The sequence below is a fragment of the Stegostoma tigrinum genome, chromosome 19 (genome assembly GCF_030684315.1).
Source record: "Stegostoma tigrinum isolate sSteTig4 chromosome 19, sSteTig4.hap1, whole genome shotgun sequence".
Lineage (NCBI taxonomy): Eukaryota > Metazoa > Chordata > Chondrichthyes > Orectolobiformes > Stegostomatidae > Stegostoma > Stegostoma tigrinum.
The window spans coordinates 9288953-9307806 of NC_081372.1; the positions used below are offsets into that span (position 1 = coordinate 9288953).

General features: G+C 41.7%; 1 protein-coding gene across 1 annotated transcript in view; it reads right to left on the reverse strand.

The window, feature by feature from the left end:
- Nucleotides 1-18844, reverse strand: part of nfs1 (NFS1 cysteine desulfurase) — a 30255-nt gene extending 11411 nt beyond the window's left edge. Inside the window, exons 1-7 of the mRNA XM_048549887.2 lie at nucleotides 18632-18844; nucleotides 18042-18115; nucleotides 12147-12263; nucleotides 8029-8112; nucleotides 6262-6414; nucleotides 5440-5533; nucleotides 4207-4341 (exon numbers count right to left, since the gene is read on the reverse strand). Coding sequence (XP_048405844.1) covers nucleotides 4207-4341; nucleotides 5440-5533; nucleotides 6262-6414; nucleotides 8029-8112; nucleotides 12147-12263; nucleotides 18042-18115; nucleotides 18632-18731 — 757 coding nt within the window. The 5' untranslated portion in view covers nucleotides 18732-18844. The remainder of the gene's footprint in view (nucleotides 1-4206; nucleotides 4342-5439; nucleotides 5534-6261; nucleotides 6415-8028; nucleotides 8113-12146; nucleotides 12264-18041; nucleotides 18116-18631) is intronic.
- Between the last annotated feature and the right edge of the window lie 10 nt (nucleotides 18845-18854).

Consider the following 18854-nt stretch of genomic DNA (forward strand, 5'->3'; position numbering starts at 1 on the left):
TGTGTAGGTGCATTCAGGAACTGCAAAAATGGTTTAAAAAAAATAGTTGGGGTTGTGTACAGGCCTCCAAACAGTAGTCAGCAGCTGGGGTGTAAGATACACCAGGAGATAAAAAAGGCGTGTAAGAAAGGCAAAGCCACAGTGATCATGGGGGATTTCAATATGCAGGCAGAATGGGAAAATCATGTTGGTAAGGGATTGCAAGAAAAAGAATTTGTGGAATGTGTATGAGATGGCTTTTTGGAGCAGCTCGTGGTGGACCCCACAAGGGAATAGGCAATATTGGATTCAGATTGCGTAATGAGGCTGACTTGATAAGGGAGCTTAAGATAAAGGAACCCTTAGGAGGCAGTGATCATAATATGATTGAATGTACTCTCAAATTGCAGAGGGAAAAGATAGAATCAGAGGTAACAGCTGAATAAAAGGTGACTACAGAGGTCTGAGGGAGGAGCTGAGCAGAACTGACTGGGAGAGGAGCCTAGCAGGAAAGACAGGGGAACAGCAATAGCAGGAGTTTCTGGGAGTAATTCAGGAGACACAGCAAAAATTCATCCAAGGAAAAAGAAGCAGGGTACAGGGAGGAAAAAGCAGCCATGATTGACTAAGGAAGTCAGGGATAGCATAAAAGCAAAACAGAAAGCATGAAGTATGGCAAAGGGTCAAAGGGTAGTGGGGAATCAGAGGACTGGGACACTTACAGACACTAACAGAGGGCGACAACAACAAAAGAAAAGGAGGGAGAAGACTAAATAGGAGGGTAAGCCAGTCAGTAGTATAAATGGAGACTGTACGAGCTTCTTTAGTTATTTAAAGGGCAAAAGAAAGCAAAGAAAGTGGACATTGGGCCACTGGAAAATGATGGTAGAGAGATATAGTGGAAAACAAAGAAATGGCTGAAGAACTGAATAATTACTTCACATCAGTCTTCACAGTGGGAGACACAAGTAAAATCCTAAATATGCAAGAGTGTCAGGGGGCAGAGCCAAGTATGGTGGCCATCACCAAGGAAAGGGTGCTAGTAAAACTGATTGGCCTGAAGGTGGACAAATGACCTGGACCAGATGGATTACACCCCACAGTTCTAAAGGAGACAGCTGAAGAGATACTGGGAGCATAAGCTGTGATCTTTCAGGAATCACGAGAGTCAGGGAGGATTCCAGAGGACTGGAAAAATCGCTATGTGACACCCCTGTTTAAAAAGGGAGTACGGCAAAAGACAGAAATTTATAGGCCAATCCTGTAATTCCTTCTCAGGAGGGATGTACTGGCCCTGAAGTGGGTTCAGAGGAGGTTCACAAGAATGGCCCCAGGAATGGAAAGCTTAACATATGAGGAATGTTTGAGGACTCTGGGACGACACTCTGAGTTTAGAAGGATTTGGGGGGGGGGGGGGGGGGGGTGCAGTTCGGGGGGAATCTAATTGAAACTTTCAGAATACTGAATGGCCTGGCCAAAGACGTTGGGGAGATGCTTCCATTGGTAGGAGAGTCTAGGAGCTGAGGTCACAGCCATGGAGTAAGAGGAAGGCCTTTTAGAACAGAGGTAAGGAGAAACCTCTTCAGCCAGGGAGTGGTGAATCTATGGAATTCACTGTCACAGAAGTTTGAGGAGGACAGGTCATTGAGTTCATTTAAGACTGAGATAGATAGGTTCTTGATTGTCAAGGGGATCAACGGTTACAGGGAGAAAGCAGGAGAATGGGGTCGAGGAACTCATCAGCCGTGATTGAATGGCGGAGCAGTCTTGATTGGCCAAGTGGCCTAATTTCTGCTCCCATGTCTTATGAATGTGTTGGGCAAGTTCACAAAATGAATATTACAAATCTGGAAATTATCTTATAAAGGATAGCTTGGATACACTGGGCTTGTTTCCACTGGAGTTTAGAAGTGTAAGGGGTGATTCGATTGAAGCATGTAAGATGATTCCTCCAAGGGAAAGATCCGTTCTCTATTCACCCTGTCCAGTCCCAGACGAGGGAGAGCTTTTACGACAAAGAATTTCTCTTCATATTTCTCATGGGGAGGTGTAACTTTGGTATACTCTACCTAACTCAGAAGGCAGTGAAAGCGGAAATCAAATACTCTTAAAGCAGCGGGAGACAGATTGCCAGACAAGGGAGTGAAAGGTTGTTGAGCGTGGATGGGAATATGGAATTAAAGGGTCTAATGATGACTGTGAATCCATTGTCAATTGTTGGAAAAACCCATGTGATTCACTAATGTCCTTTAGGGAAGGAAAGTGCCATCTTTACCTGGTCTGGCCTATATGTAACTCCAGATCCACAGCAATATGGCTAACTCTTAGTAACCCAGAGGGTAGTTGGAGGTGGGCAATACATGCTAGCCTGACCAGCAACCATGTTTAATCATTCCCATGAACGATTTAAAAAAAAAACAGATCAGCCACAATGTTACTGAAAGGCACAGCAGGTTTGAGGAGCCAAAGGCCAGCTTCTGTTCCTACTTTGTATGAATTCACTTCGGCTTCACTAAACAGCAACTGAGTTTTCTGGTCTTAAAGAAAACTTCACCCTGATAGAACATCTCATGTTTGCCTTACGTAGACTATTGCCTTTTCCTTTTGAAAAGAGATTTTAAGTTTTGTTGTTTGCAAATTGTACTGTAAGCTGCAAAATGATAATATTTAAAGGAAGAGTATTCCAAGCAGTTGTTACACTTGACTATTCCAAAACACTAGTTACATTCAATTCCACCTAGCAGGAGGGTTAGGGATTGTGACAATGCTTTCAATAGGTCAATGAAAGGGAGTTCAAAGAGATGAAACAGTGCATATATGACAGAAAGCCTGGCTCCATGTTAGGCATTAGCAGCCAAGTTCAGTTAAACAAAAAGGGCTGTGTAGTTGGGGGTCCAAGACATCCTAAGGGAACTGAATACCTTAGCAGTGAGGGTTCAGAAAAGTCCTAGAGGCCACAGGGAATTCAACATGTTGCAACAACGTTACACACGTAACAATTACATAACACAACCAACCCAAACTGAAAGTCAGGAGGAGAAATTTTAAAAATCCAGTAGCACTAGCTTGGTAAAATTAACTGCTTGTGAAAAGCTGGAGTTGTGCCTGTCAGTGCATAAAAATCCAGGGGAGCTTAATTTTGAGAAAGGTAGGTGGCTCGGTGTGCAATCAATTATTGACAAAGTTGCTTTTGAGGAAGTTAGCAAGATTGCTGAGAGAATTGTCTGATTGCATCAATTTTCACATACATTCTGTGGAATGACTGGCCAGTGTCTCATACTTGCCTTGTGCTAAATTTGGAATGTTAGAATACAATTCGTGTCTATCTGTTCAGAGTAACAATTTCTTTTAACAATCAATAATCTTTGTAACTTTGTGTAGGTTTTATTTGCAATAAACTAGTTATTCCTAATGGTTAAAGGAGACCTGGCTAAACTATTTCTAATTCTAAACTAGATACAAATCTAAAACAGATAGAACTGTCATGTCACCATTCTGGTCATAGTAAAAAATGACGATCAGTGGAGGAATGGGACGAGAATTGAGTCAGCACATCCTCTCTGATGAGGGGTCTAGGCCCGAAACGTCAGCTTTTGTGCTCCTAAGATGCTGCTTGGCCTGCTGTGTTCATCCAGCTTCACACTTTGTCATCTTACATCTTCCAACAATGTTGATTATGACAAGTGCCTCATTTGATTTGTGGAAAGCAAAAAAAGACTTGAACTTTATAGCATACCAACATACAATCTCAGGCAACATATTAAAATCTGCATACAATCATGCTTTGTTCCAGAAGTAATCAGACAGTAGTCACATCAGTATGTCAGTCTGAAATCTGAAAACATTCCAAATTGGCAAATTAGACTCTCTGTGATCACAGAGTCATTACCTCAAAAGATTTTGTTTCTGGCCTTAAAAGGAACAGCTTCAATACAGATCATATTTGGCAGAATACATATTAAGTACCACATGAGTAAAACAAACTATTTCCAGATTTACCAACAGCAACAGAATGGGAAATACTAATTGATGCACAAACAGAATTAAAAATAGGTTAAGCACAAAAGTCTCCATAACTGAGTGAACTTGAAACTCACCCCCGCAACCGTTTCAAATAAAGTCAGTTGCAAGACAACACCGTTACATAAAAGTAACAACACAACAAACTTAATGACGGCGTACGGCTTGCAAATGATGAACTTTTAATTGAATTCAAAGAATGTATACCTTTAGGGCCATAGATTTTGTGGCCACTGATAGACATTAGATCAATCTTCATTTTGTTCACATCGAGAGGAATTTTTCCAATAGCTTGAGCAGCATCCGTGTGGAAAAATACTTTCCTAGCTTGGCAAATGCGACCTACAAACAAACAAAAAAAAGTGGTCTACGAACAAATAAAAAGACCTGAACCTCAGTACTGTGCTGTTCATCTTAATTAATGGTTCACAAACAAATTATTTGTTCTTGGCAATTCATTTTCTCTCCTTTGTTGAAGGCATTGCCAAGTTCCTAGTGCACAGTTTGAGCGAACCCAGTAACTCTCCTGTGACTCAAGTGATGACCCATTACACGAAAGTCCACACAGTGAGTCAGAGCCTGGCTTCGTGCAGTGAGCACAAACATGCCACCTTCAGCACATGCTCAGAGGATGCAATCAGGAGCAGGAATCCCACTTGATTTTATTTGCTCCCCAGCTCAGATCTCTTTCCACCAACTCCATCTCAGGAAAAACATTTCATTTGAAACACATCACATTAATTTGAGAGAGAAATAAAAAAAAAACAGCATTCTCAGTCAAACTGTCCCTTCCATGGACATCTAGTAAGTTAAGTCTTCTCGCTCTTGGGCAATTTAAATTGGAGTCCCAGACTGCCATTATAAACAACAGGGCAAACAGCCCCAAAGCAAATCCTTTGAGACTCAAGTGAGATGTTAAACAAAGGTTCTGCTCTCAGTGGGCATTCAGAACCTATGGGACTATTCTGAAGGGCATCAGAGCTTTCCCTGGTGTCTTGGCCCAATATATTTATAACTGAATCAACAATCACAGAAATACGGTATCTGGTCGTCACCACATTACCGACGTTAGGACTCTCCAAATAAACTGTTGCTCTTCCTACATCACCACTGTGACTATAAAGGATTTTAAGATGGCCTGAGGACTTGAAAGGCACTAAATAAATCAAAGTTATTTTAGTCTTACTCATACCTGAAAGAAAAAGAAGCTGTTGTGACACATTGAGTTCATCCAGTGAGCAACTGTGACATTCAGACAGAGGTACAAGAATTGGTTCATACAGAGTTAGCTTCAATGACACCATAAATTGTTCTGTGATCAAAGTTACGAAAGTTACAGCAGCCAGCAAGGTGTATGCTCCTAAGCAATATCTAATCCTTCCCACGTAATATAACAACATGCAATGTAGTGTTGATACTGTATAAACCATGCTTACACACCTATCTCATCTACAGGTTGTTTGACTCCAATTTCATTGTTCACAGTCATTATTGACACCAAACTAGTATCCGGTCGAATTGCCTCCTCGAGTTCCTGGTTAAGAAAAATCTCACTGTTAGAACATGAAAAAGCTTTTTTACTTCCCTCCAAAGTTACCCTCTAACAAATTGCAGTGATCTAATTAGCTTTAAAGGTCTATCCTTCAGCTGATGAAGATACTGAAGAGTTGAATTTTTAATCCAGCACACTGCGAGGTGACAGCAACTGAAAGATTTTCATAGATATAACTCTTGCCATTAGCCAGAAGGTTGTAGGATCAAGTCAAACTGCAGATTCGTATAACCCAGGCTTTATTAAAATATTCAGAGAATCTGTTTGTCACTGGCTAGGTCAGTATTTACTTCCCATCCTTAATTGTCCAGACAGCAGTTAAGAGCCATATGGTCTGGAGTCACATGTAGGCCAGGCTGGGGGAAAAACAAATTGGCAATTTTTTTTCTTTAAAAAGGACATTAGTGAACCAGGAGGAGTTTTCTGACAACTGACAGTCATCATTAGACTCGTAATTCCAGATTTTTATTGAATTCAAATTCCACCATCTGCCGTGGCAGGATTCAAATCGAGGTCCCAGGAACATTAATCTGGGTTCTGGATTAATAGTCTAGCAATAATACCACATGGCTGCTTTCTGGCTACTCTTTCAAAGACTGTCTACTCTGAAAGCAATGAGGTGCTGTCAGGAGTCTATAACCTATATGGATCCAAGTGTCAATTCTTTCATAAAATATCTGCTGGAAAATACTGTCACATTTACAACCTGCCTTTAAATCTACAAGTCCATTGGTCTTCACTGGCAAATACGTCACTTCAAAACCCTCAGTCTCAAGCATGCGGCATGAATCCAATACACACTTGTGTTCTGTCTGGCTTGTGATAATGTGCTTCTTCTTGGCTTTATAAAACCTTGCAACACCCTGGTAATAACAAAAGAGAGAGAAATAAATTTCACCTTCTGAAAGTTGCAGAAATATTACTTGAACAAAAATGGATCACCAGTTAAAGAGCTACACAAAATATAGTAATACTTCACAAATATTAAACTGTCTTGGAGATCACAGCTAGTCAGGCAGCATCCATGGAGAGAGAGACAGCAAGTCCAGATGACAGGCTTGAAATGTTAGCTTACTTTCTCCCCATGGATGCTGCTTGACCTGCTGTGATTGCCAGGATTTGTTGTTTTCAGTTCAGATTTCAACACCTGCAGTAATTTGGACTTAAACAGTACCTTGCTTTTCTTTTTAGACAGAAAATAATAAAAGGTTTAAATTAGGAGGTCAGTCTTTACTTCTTTGAGTATAGATTAAGGGTTGATCCAACTGAGATGGCTAACAGTAATTACTCTATTTACTCTTTTTACTCTTATTGGGGAATCCAGGCCATTAGGTCATTACCTTTCAAATGAGAGCTAGGCGGTTTTGAGTCACGTTAGGAAGCTCTTCATGAAAAATACAGGGCTCTCCTGACAAAATCTTTGAGGCTGGGGTAAATTAAAAAAATTCATAATGGAAACTTGCCAATTTAATTAGGTAAGAGCTATGAAGCCAATGGAATTCAGGTAAAGAACAGCCATAAATCAATCTTGCCAACTCTATTTGATTTAAATACCATGGCCTAGCTTGGTAAAACAGGACAAGATCTAGCACTGAATATTTCAGTCTGACATCGCATCAGGATTCCTACCACTTGCTGCGCAAACCCAAAGTATAGTATGATGTTAAACATGTAACAAGACGTCAGTGAGATTAATTATTTCATCGTTGAAGATGAAGGTCAAAAGGCCTTCCTCATCTGCTGTGTTGCTTGGATTTCTCTGCATGGTAAGCAAACCCAATGCCAACATTTAGCAATAACACAAGCCATATCACAAAACATTTAGCATACTTTCAGATTTCCTGAGATGCTATATATTGGCATAGCCTCTTTCTGCCTCTCAAATTCAATAATTCAGGTCAGGCTTCACTGAATTGTAAATTAGTTAATTATCAGCACAAGTCATCTTTTGGTCCAAACACAGATGCAACAAGAGGCATAAAAATGTGACATTTTAAGAAAACAATTCAGAATCTCCAAGAGAAAAAACACACAAAACAAGTTTACACCTTCCATATTTCTAGAATGGTGAATTGAAGAGTCAGGAAAGTCATTTCATAAAGCAGTTGACTGGTTAATGAAATGCTGCTATTGCTTAAAATAAAAAGGTGTAATCACATATTTACTCTCAGCTTTGCACAAATCAATCCTATTACTTCACATTTGACCACAAATCAAATGTTGCATATTTGACCTCGCTGAAATAAGATACAATCTATTGAATCTGAATGTCAGTTAAATACTTCTCAAAAACCAAAGAGGTCAGTACAGAAATCCTAGTAACGATAAAACAATGATTCAGGTTAATATGTTAACTATTGCATTTCACAAAGCTCACATCCTGTCAACAGGCAGATTAACCATCAAAGGAGATCAGATTTCAGCATTCCAAAGCAAGGATGGACAAATTGACATGACACCAAATCAGAAAAACTTACCTTGATGGCAATGTTGTTTGACTCTGTAGCACCACTGGTAAAGATGACTTCTCTGGGATCTGCGCCTATCAGGTTAGCTGTTTGCTGCAATGATTTATTCGGTCAAAAATAAGACTACAAACTAAATAAACAACTTTATTTATATCCAATTAGCTCAGAAAAAACAACATCCTTAAAAAGGTGCCTTAAAATATGCATTTCATACAGCTCAGACTAAAAAAGAACACAATTAGTCTCATAACTTGATCAAGCAAATTACATGAGTATTTGACAGGTCAGTTAACAGCAAAAGAAGCATTTCAACTTGAACACAGCACGGAGGCCATTCTCCTTGAACATTCTACTGTTCAAGTACTTGTCCAACTTCATTTTAAAGTTACTGATGGGATCAGCTTTTAAAATAGACCACTCATCATTCCTCTCGTTGTTTTGCCAGTGACTTTAAAATATGACTTCTGGTTGTTTACCTGATATTCTGAAGAATCTTCTCTCCCACAATTGAAAGTGGAGAAAATAAGAACAGAATTAAAACTCTTCAGAAAAAATAATTGTATGTTGGCGACTGCAAAAAATTAGGAGAGAAAACAATGAATTGTTTAGAAATTTGCCTCAAAGCTTTGATTACAACTGCCAAGGGCTAGGAAAGTGATAACTTGGCCTCAGTTAATGTATGTAAAATGGGACTTAGAAAGGAGAAAAAGGAAAAAAAGAACTATGGCATCAATTTTTCCTGTCTACAACCTCCCACTGCACCTCAAGTATCAGCCAAACATAAGAATATAAGACAGGAGAAGCAGTAAGCCATTCTGCCTATTGAGCCTGCATTGACATTAAATAAGATCACGTTGGTCTCCTTCAATTCCACTCTGCCACCATTTCCACACCGCTTGATTTCTTCAGTTCAAAAAATCTATCCGTATCAAATCTAGAATAGGTTATCACTTTGATTCAATGGGCTCTGGGGTGGCTGATGAGTTCAATGTACAATCTGCAGACTACCATGTGTGGCAGATGGTACTTGAAGGGTCAGGCAGATGAGAGTTGCTCTCTCCAATACTTCAATTTCATAACTGCATGCTCCCAAAGTCTCTCAATGTATTCAGCGTCGTCCCAAATAAACCTCATTCTTTTCAGTCAATGTCTCCCAAGAATTAGTGGAATGTTTGATCTCCTCAGGAATGTTGAGGAGATCTCTTAATCTCCTGGGAGCCTGGCGTTAGGCATACGAATGCCATTTCTCACCTTGCAGTTGGTTTTGAATGACTAATGTCTCATGCCTCAATAGTGGGCAAGGCAGCTTTAGAGGTCTCTGCTGTTGGGTTGCCTTTCTTGTTACTGGATTTGGAAGATCCTCTAGAAGCACCAGGGATGATACTTCTGGCCTTTAGATAGTCTTTTGCACAAGTGGTTGAAGTCTGAGCTGGTGAATTGGAAGAGATGAAGTTTCCTTCTACATGCATTATCTGAGACCAAGTAATCTCCTTCCTGGCCCTTGGCAATTGTGATCCAAATTTGGGACAAGTTTCTACAGCAATTCATTTTTTTTGTCTTCTGGCTTACTTCAGCCATCAACATAATTTTTTTTCCCTAAAGAGTTTAATTTTGTTCTTTTTTCTCCACTTCTAATTGACAGAAGACTCCAAAGTTACAGAAGATGTACTCTGAAGGAATCTCAACTAAGATCCCATCTTCAACTTGAAAGCCCTCAACTCAATTCCTCATACCCCGTTTCTACCCCTATCCTTACCCAAGTTGAAAAAGCCACTAATTAGCTGAAAAACAACAAGGACTCTGGAGATAGAGTAATCATAGGAACATAGGTTCAGGAATAGGCAATTCAGTCTAATTCAGTCCATGGCTGCTCCACCATTTTATATGATCACAACTGGTTTAAAACCTCAGTGCCTCTCTACCCTTCCCATCCCAATAACTTTCATCATCATTGTTATTCAGAAGAAAATGCCAACATCCTCTTTAAAATGTTTAGGGAAGGAACCAACCATTCTTATTTTGTCTAGCCTACATGTGACTCCAGATCCACAGTATTATGGATGACACTTTAGTGTCTTCTGGAAGATTAGGGATGGACAATAAGTGCTGGTCAAGCCACCAATGAACAAATTCTATGAACGAATAATTAACAAAAAAAACTTGCATATTAGACTCCAGCAACTTATTGAAAATGACTGCTAAGTCTCCTTGTATATTACACTTTCCAATGACAAGAAATCTTCAGTACATCTGTTTCACCTACCAAAGCAAACAGCCTCATTTTATTCCATCAGCCAAATTCTCCCCCATTCACCGAGACTGTCGAAATCCTTTTGAAAATAAAACTTACATTCCTCCACCATCCCGCTACACTGGTCATTGTAGTACCCAACTAGCCACAGTTTGCTGATGCAAGATTGAGCCATTTATTTCAGTGCTGTTTTCTGTCTGAAAGCTAATCGTTAATCCAGGCCAGTATATTACTTCCTATCCCATGTGCTTTAAATCTTTCTACCCAGCCTCCTGTGGGGGACATCATTAAAAGCCTCATGAAAATCAAAATATACATTATCCATCAACTCCTCTTCATCAGTTTTGTTTGTAACATTGTTAAAATCCCTGTCAGAAGTCCGGGAATGGGAGTAAATGCCGAGAGATTTCAGGGACACTGACTGTGACTCTCTTCAAGAAAGGCAATTCCAATTACAGCAACTACAAAGGTCATTTCCCTGCTGTCTGCCCAGAGAAGGTCATTACAAGGGTCCTTCCCTGTTGCTTCCTAATATCAGTGTAGTCTTCACCCATCTATGGGTATGACAGATATGATCTTCACCACACAACAAATGCTATAGAAGAGCATGGAACAGCACCAACCAGTCTACATGGCCTTTCCTTGAAAAGCCTTTCACTCTAACCACAAAAGCTTATGGAGCATCCTGCTCAAATTTGGCTGTCTTCGTAAATTTTATCCTCCACCAAATTGAATGCGAGCTGTGATCAGTACCAACAGAAGGACCATAATCTCAGAAGAATGGGTCAAATATTGTTGCGCCTTTGTTAACATCTTCAATTTCCTCAATGCAACATTGCAACTCATGTCCTAAAAATTATCCAGAAGCATGGAGAACAGACAGAAAACTGTCTGACCTACATTACCTTCAACCCAATACCAGAACAACTCCAAATTCAGCCAGAGCCTCAGAATTCAGATGACCCTGTGTGTTCACTCACTTAAACTCCCAAGTCATTTTGAAACCCTTCTCCAAGGCTATGAGAAAGTGAGCCTTTCACTAAACAGTCTTCCAACCAGCTCTTAAAACATGAAATTTCACTCTTCAATTAAGATCATAGCAAGATGATAGAAAATCTAGGCCATTTTCCATCTGTTCAGAGCTTTCACTTGATGAAGGCAATGATGGGAAGTCCACCTAGAATATGCTTCACAATTGAGCATTTAGAGTCTGCTGGGTAAACTGTTTCAAACATTCAAAGCCCTCTGACTAAAGGCGTTCCTCCAAATCACACTTAGAAATGGCCAATCTCAAAATCTGAGATTTTGACCCCTTGCTTAAGTTAGGTGAGGCAGCTTCACAATATCTATTATTTCAAGACGTCTAGTTTTTTTTTAAAATGTTTTATTGAAGCCGCCTTTCAGTCTTCTGAACACCAGGAAATATAGGTCTATTGTTCTTGATCTCTTGGGCTTGCTGTAGCACCCAAATAAAAATAACCCACTTGAAATTAAACAGCAGATACATCACTTTCTAGGCAAAACATTGGCTAATTCACATGCACTGGAGCATTTTAAAAGTTTCTAATTAGGAAAATCAAAGGAGAACAGAAAACTAACTATGTCTATGATGAGGGCGATAAGTAAATAAGAGGCAATTGCCACCAGCAACACTCAATCATGAAGAGACTAACTTTAAAAAGAACAAAAATCTTTCCTTGCCCCAGAAAGGAAGGAGAGAAGCCTTATTAGGTCTCTGCTAAAGTCAAGACCTGAATCCTCACTGTACTTTAACTTTTTGTCAACAAATATTTAAAGATTGCAACACTACAGCAGCAGTTAGGACCAGCCAATTGTTTAAATAGAATGTTTTCACAGCTTCAGCACAAAGATCTACCTTTCTGGCTTTCTCCACTGCGGCTTCACTCTCCCAGCCATAAGCATGCGTTCTTGAATGAGGATTGCCGTAAGCGTTGACAAGGTAAGGAAGCATCACGTCCAACACTCTAGGATCCTAAGAATTAATTCAGTCACTTAAACAAGATGGAAACACACCGTGAGTTACATCGAGAGGCTTCGAATAGTTACATGAGTATGCACTGCACTTCACTAGTTTGGTGACAAGACTCACAACAGCTGTATCTAATTTACTGTTTTAGAAGCTTACTGTGCACAAATCAGTTGGTGCATTTTCCCACAGAGGCGGCGACAGGACTTTGTAATGTGTGAAGACTTTTGGGTATGTTTAAAGGATATATTTTAAGAATAAAGGAGGATGGTAGACAAAAGTAGTGACCACATGGGAAGTGATTCAAACAAGGAAAGAAACATATTACTGTCTGACCCAGCAGAGACTCTGCACAGCTACCGCCACTGCTGTCTGATTTAAGTATCTCTAGACATCAGAGTTCATCTAAGAAAATTTAATAAACAGCAAAATTCACAGCTTGGATAAACCTGTGTGGGACAGCGCACAGCAGGGGAGCAGATAAATAGCTTTTTTAAAAAAAGGGTAACTTTACCTGTTTATTTCATAACACTAAAATACTGAGTAGAGTAGGTTCTTTTTTGATTATTTTTTAATTGAGATTTGTCCCTCGATCAAACTTTAAAAATATTTTTAAAAACCTAACGTAATGAGTTAGCCTGGAGCAATGAGGAATTGTACAGGAGCTGTGGTGTGATGGTTGGCAGTTGTAGAAAGGGTGAAAAACCACAGAAAGTCAGGTGGATAGGTTACCTCCAGGCGAGGTAGGACAGGAGGCAAGTAGTGCAGGAGTCTCCTGTGGCTATCCCCACATCAAACAAGTATGCTGTTTTGGAAAATGGAGGAATTGGCGGACACTTAGGGGAACGTACCACGGACAGCCAGGTTTCTGGTACCGAGACTGGTTCTACTGTTACGAGGGGTACATCAGGTTCCAAGTGGTCGATTATGATAGGTGACACTCTAGTCAGAGGCACAGACAGACAATTCTGCCACTGTCAACAAGACATCAGAATGGTGTGTTGCCTCATGGTACCAGAATCAAGGATCTCCCAGAGACGATGAAGAATTTCTCAAAAGGGGAAGAGAGAGACCAGCAGGCGGTTGTTGTACATGTTGGAATTAACAATATAGGAAGAGAGAAGCATTAGATTCTGAGGAGAGAATATAGGTGGTCAGGCAGGAATTTAATAATGAGGTCCGCGAGGGAATATCTGGATTACTCCTGGTGCTATGAGCTAGTGAGAGTAAGAATAGAACAGAGGCATAGAGCAGATGAATGTATGGCTGAGGAACTGGTGCAGGGAGAGGGATTAACATTTTTGGATCATTGGAATCTCTTCTGGGGTAGAAGTGACCTGTATAAGGAGGGAAGATTGGACCCGAATTGAAAGGGGGCTAATATGCTGGCAGGGAGATTTGCTAGAACTGCTTGGGAGAATTTAAACTAGTAAAGGAGTGGGGTGGGACCCGGGGAAATAGTGAGGAAAGAGATCTGTCTGAGACTGCTACTGTTGGGTAAAGGAGCAAGCCAAATAGTCAGGGCAGGCTGGAACAAAGCAGAGAATGAGGTGGGACTGAAATTAAAATGTATTTATTTCAACCCAAAGAGGCCTATCAGGTAAGGCAGATGAACTCAGGGCATAGTTGGGCATATAGAATTGGGATGTCACAGCAATTACAGAGACGTGGCTCAGGAATGGACCGGCCTGGCAGCTTAATGTTCCAAGGTATAAATGCTATAGGAAGGTTAGAAAGCAGGAAAGACAGGAGAGGGGAGTGGTATTTTTGATTAGGGCTAACATTACAGCTGTACTTACAAAGTATACTCCTGGGATAACGTGCAGGCAAGTTACTTGGGTGGGCTTGAGAAATAACAAAGAGATGACCACCTTATTGGGATTGTAGTATAGTCCCCCAAATAGTCAGCAGAAAGATTGAGAAACAAATTTGTTAGGAGATCTCAGTTATCAGTAAGAATATTAGGGTGGTTATGGTAGGGGATTTTAACTTTCTAAACATAGACTGGGACTGCCACAGTGTTAACGACTTGGATGGAGATGAATTTGCTAAGTGTGTACAAGAGTGTTTTTTGATTGAGTATGTGGCAGTACCTACTAGAGAATGTGCAAAACTTGTCCAATTCTTGGAAATAAGGCTGGGCAGGTGACAGAAGAATCAGTGGGGGAAGCACTTTGGGGCCAGCAAACATACTTCCATTAATTTTAAAAAGCGATGGAAAAGGATAGACCGGATCTAAACATTAAAATGTAAATTGGAAGGTGGCCAATTTTAACAGTATTAGGCAAGAATGCTCAAAAGTTGATTGGGATGAATGTTTGCAGGTAAAGGGACGGCTGGAAAATGGGAAGCCTTCAAAACATGAGAAAACGAGTCCAGAGATAGTACATTACTGTTAGGATGAATGGCAAGGCTGGTAGCTGTAGGGAATGCTGGATGACGAGAAAAATTGAGGTTCTGGTAAACAAAAAGAAGGAACCCTATGTCAGATATAGACAGCAGAGATCAAGTGAATCCTTAGAAGAGTATAATGCAGTAAGAGTATACTTAATAGGGAAATCAGGAGGGCAAAAAGGGGACATGAAATAGCTTTGGCAAACAAGATTAAGGAGAATACAAACAGATTTTATAAATACGTTAAGGACAAAAGGGTAACTAGGGACAGCATAGGGCCCTTTAAAGATCAGATAGGCCACCTATATGTGTGGTAAACAAATGGGAGGCTGGAAGAATACAGCAAGCCAGGTAGCATCTGGAGGAAAGGAGCAGTCAACGTTTTGGGAATAACCCTTCGTCAGGGCTGCATGTGGGGGTAAGGGGAGCTGCAGATAAGGGAATGGGCTGGAGGCGGAATGGTGATGATAAGTGGACACAGGAGGTAGGTACAAACTGGTTGGTCGATTGGAGGGATGAATCCGGTGGCTGGAAGGGAGGGACAGAAGGTGGAATGGAAGGGTGGAGGTGGTGCTGTAAGGGGAACCAAGGGATGGATGGAGAGGTTATTTGAAATTGGAGAATTCAATGTTCAGTCCTTCAGGCTGCAGGGTGCCCAGGTGAAAGATAAGGTGTTGTTCTTCAAAGTTGCATTCTGATTCGTTCCGACACTGGAGGAGTCCGAGGACTTACATGTCAGAGGGGCAGTAGGGTGAGGAGTTGAAATGGGCGGTAACCGGGAGGTTAGGCTGGCTGGTGCGGGCCAGGCGAAGACGCTGAGCGAAACAGTCACCAAGTCTACGTTTGATCTCACCGACTTACAGAAGACCACACCAGGACCACCAGATGCAATAGATTAGGATGGAGGAGATGCAAGTGAAACTCTGTCTCACCTGGAAGGGCTGTTTAGGGCCTTGAACAGAGGTGAGGGAGGTGGTGTGTGGACAGGTGTTGCATCTTTCACAGCAACAGGGGAAGGTACCAGGCAAGTTGAAGTGGTTGGCGGGCAGCACGGCACGAACTGAGGAATAGCAAAGGGACTGGTCCTTGCAGAAGGCAGAGAAGGGTGGGGAATGGAAGACGTTCTGGGCTGTGGGGTCTAATTGAAGTCGGGCTGCAGATGTGGGAGATAATTAATGAGTATTTTGCAGTGTTTACTGTGGAGAAGGATAGGAAGGTAAAGAATGTGGGGAAATAAATACAACATCTTGAAAAATGTCCATATTACAGAGGTGGTGGTGCTGGTTAGCTTAAAACACATAAAAGCTTATAAGTCCCCAGGCCTGATCAGATGTACCTAGAACTCTGTGGGAAGCAAGGGAAGTGATTGCTGAGCCCCTAGCTGAGATATCTCTATTATTGACAACTACAGGTGAGGTGCTGGAAGACTGAAGGTTGGCCAACATGGTGCCACTATTTATGAAGGATCGTAAGGAAATGCCAGGGATCTAAGATCAAAGATCAGTGAGCCTGATGTCAGTGGTGGGCAAGTTGTTGGAGACAATCTTGAGGAACAGGACCAACGTGTATTTGGAAAGCAAGGACTGGTTAAGGATAGTTAACATGGCTTTGTGTTTGGGAAGTCACGTCTCAATACCTAGATCAGGCTTTTTGAAGAGTAACGAAAATTATTGTTGCGTGGTATAAGTGAATGATATGGACTTCAGTAAGGTGCTCAACAAGATTCTTCATGGTAGACTGGTTAGCAAGGTTAGATCACATGGCATATAGGAAGAACTTTGCCATTTGGATACTGAACTGGCTCAAAGGCAGAAGACAGAGGATGGTGGTGGAGGATTACTTTTCAGACTGGAGGCAGTGACCAGTGGTGTCACAAAGGATCAGTGCTGGGTCCACTGCTTTTCATCATTTATTTAAATAGTTTGGGATACGAACATAGTAAGTATTGTAAGTAAGTTTGGAGGTAACATCAAAATTGGAGGTGTCACGGACAGCAAAGAAAGTTACCTCACAGTACAACGGGATCTTGATCAGATGGGCCAATGCGCCAAGGAGCGGCAGAAGGAGTTTAATTTAGATAAGTGTGAGGTGCTGCATTTTGGAAAGGCAAATCAAGGCAGGACTTACACACTTAATGGTAAGGTCCTGGGGAGCGTTGCTAAACAAAGAGACGTTGGAGTGCAGGTTCATTGTTCCTTGAAAGTGGACTCACAGGTAGATAGGATAGTGAAGGCATTTGGTATGCTTGCTTTTTTTTTGGCTAATGTGCAAAGAGGTCACGTTATGGCTGTACAGCACACTGGTTAGACCACTTTTGGAATACTGTGTTCAATTCTGGTCTCCCTGCTACAGGAAGGATATTGTGAGACTTGAACGGGTTTAGCAAAGATCTACAAAGGATGTTGTCAGAGTTGGAGGGTTTAAGCTATAGGGAGAGGCTGAATACGCTGGGGCCATTTTCCCTGGAACATCAGAGGCTAAGGGGTGACCTTTTCGGGATTAATAAAATCATGAGGAGTATGAATAGAATAAATAAACAAAGTTTTTTCCCCACAAGGTTTAAGCTAAGAGGGGGAAAAAGATTTAAAAAGGGACATAAGGTGCAACTTTTTTCATGCAAAGGGTGCAGCATGTAAGGAATGAGCTGCCAGAAGAAGTTGTGGAGGCTGGTACAATTACAAAATTTAAAAGGCATCCGGATGGGAGTACAAACTGGAAGAATTTAAGAGGGATATGGGTCAAATGCTGGCAAACGGGACTAGATTTATCTAGAATGTCTGGTCAGCATGGACAAATAAGAGTGCAAGGTCCTTTTCTATGTTGCATATCTCTATGAGTTTAAACACCAACCGGTCACTGCGGTCTATACAGTTTAAAAATAAAACTTACTACACTTCATTTCAAAATATCATGAATTACCCTATACGTAATGAATGCACCAAGGCATTTCACAAAAGCACCATCAAGGAACACAAGGAATTTTTTACAGCAGGTGTCCAAAAGCTTAATCAAGGAGTTGGTTTTGAAGAATATCTTAAAATTGGTGAAGTGGCTTCGTAGGGAATTCAAGAGCTCAGAACCCACTCAGATAAACACAAATACGCCACTGGAAATGAATTAAATGTGGAAATGGTCACAGACCAGAATCAGAGAAGCACAGAAATCTTTAGAGGATCACAGAAGGGAAAGGGAGATACAATATATTGAGATAACAAAGTGTGAAGCTGGATGAACACAGCAGGCCAAGCAGCATCTTAGGAGCACAACAATATTGAGTCTAGAATTCAATATGCCTGGGGCTAACTGGTCAGCCATCCGATTACACAAACACAACTTTAAAAACTCCTCTAATTTGCATCTCATTGGATTATATGCATCAAACATTCCTACCATTGGTGTGGTTGCCTGGAAATCCAAGTACAGAGGTCGAATTTTATCTTTAAAATCTTTTAAAGAATCGTTATCTGGAAAAACGCAAGAAAATTACATAACTTTTAGCAAATACCTTCACGAGTGAAGCTCAGGTAGTATCACACTAACCACTATTTCGCCCTTCAAAATCCACCCGGTCTAATTCCGATCCGTCTGCTCAACAAGTCCTTCCACGCAACTCCCCTCACCCCGAAACACCTTCCCCTTTCACCCGCGCCCCCCCCCCCCCCCCGAAACACCTTCCCCTTTCACCCGCGCCCCCCCCCCCCCCCCCCAACGCATCGCCCCGACCCACTTTCCACTTCCTTCTTCCCAGTACCCCACCACGCCCCCATCCCCTTTCACCCGCCCCCCCAATCCACTTCCCACACTCTCTCTCTCTCCCCAACACCGCCGCCGCCGCCGCCGCCTCCCCACCCAACAAACGCATCGCCCCGATCCACTTCCCTCTTCCCAGTCTCCCCCAACCCATCCCCATCACCTGCCACCGCCAACCCATCTTCTAATCCATCTCCATTCCACTCCCTTTCCCCACCACGCAGGCTCACCATTCTCATCCCCATCCCTGCGTCTCTGTGAGGCGCCGAACCTCCTGCACAGGATTCCTCGGGCCCCCACGATGCCCCGAAGGGCAGTTCTGCCGAGCATATCCCAGTGAAAGTGCCCCTTATGCGAGGCACGTTGAAAGCCCTGCGATAAACAGCTGAGCTACAGGCCGGAAGCTGTCGGTGACCTCTCACCTTAGCAACGGAAATGACGCTTTTGGATGCC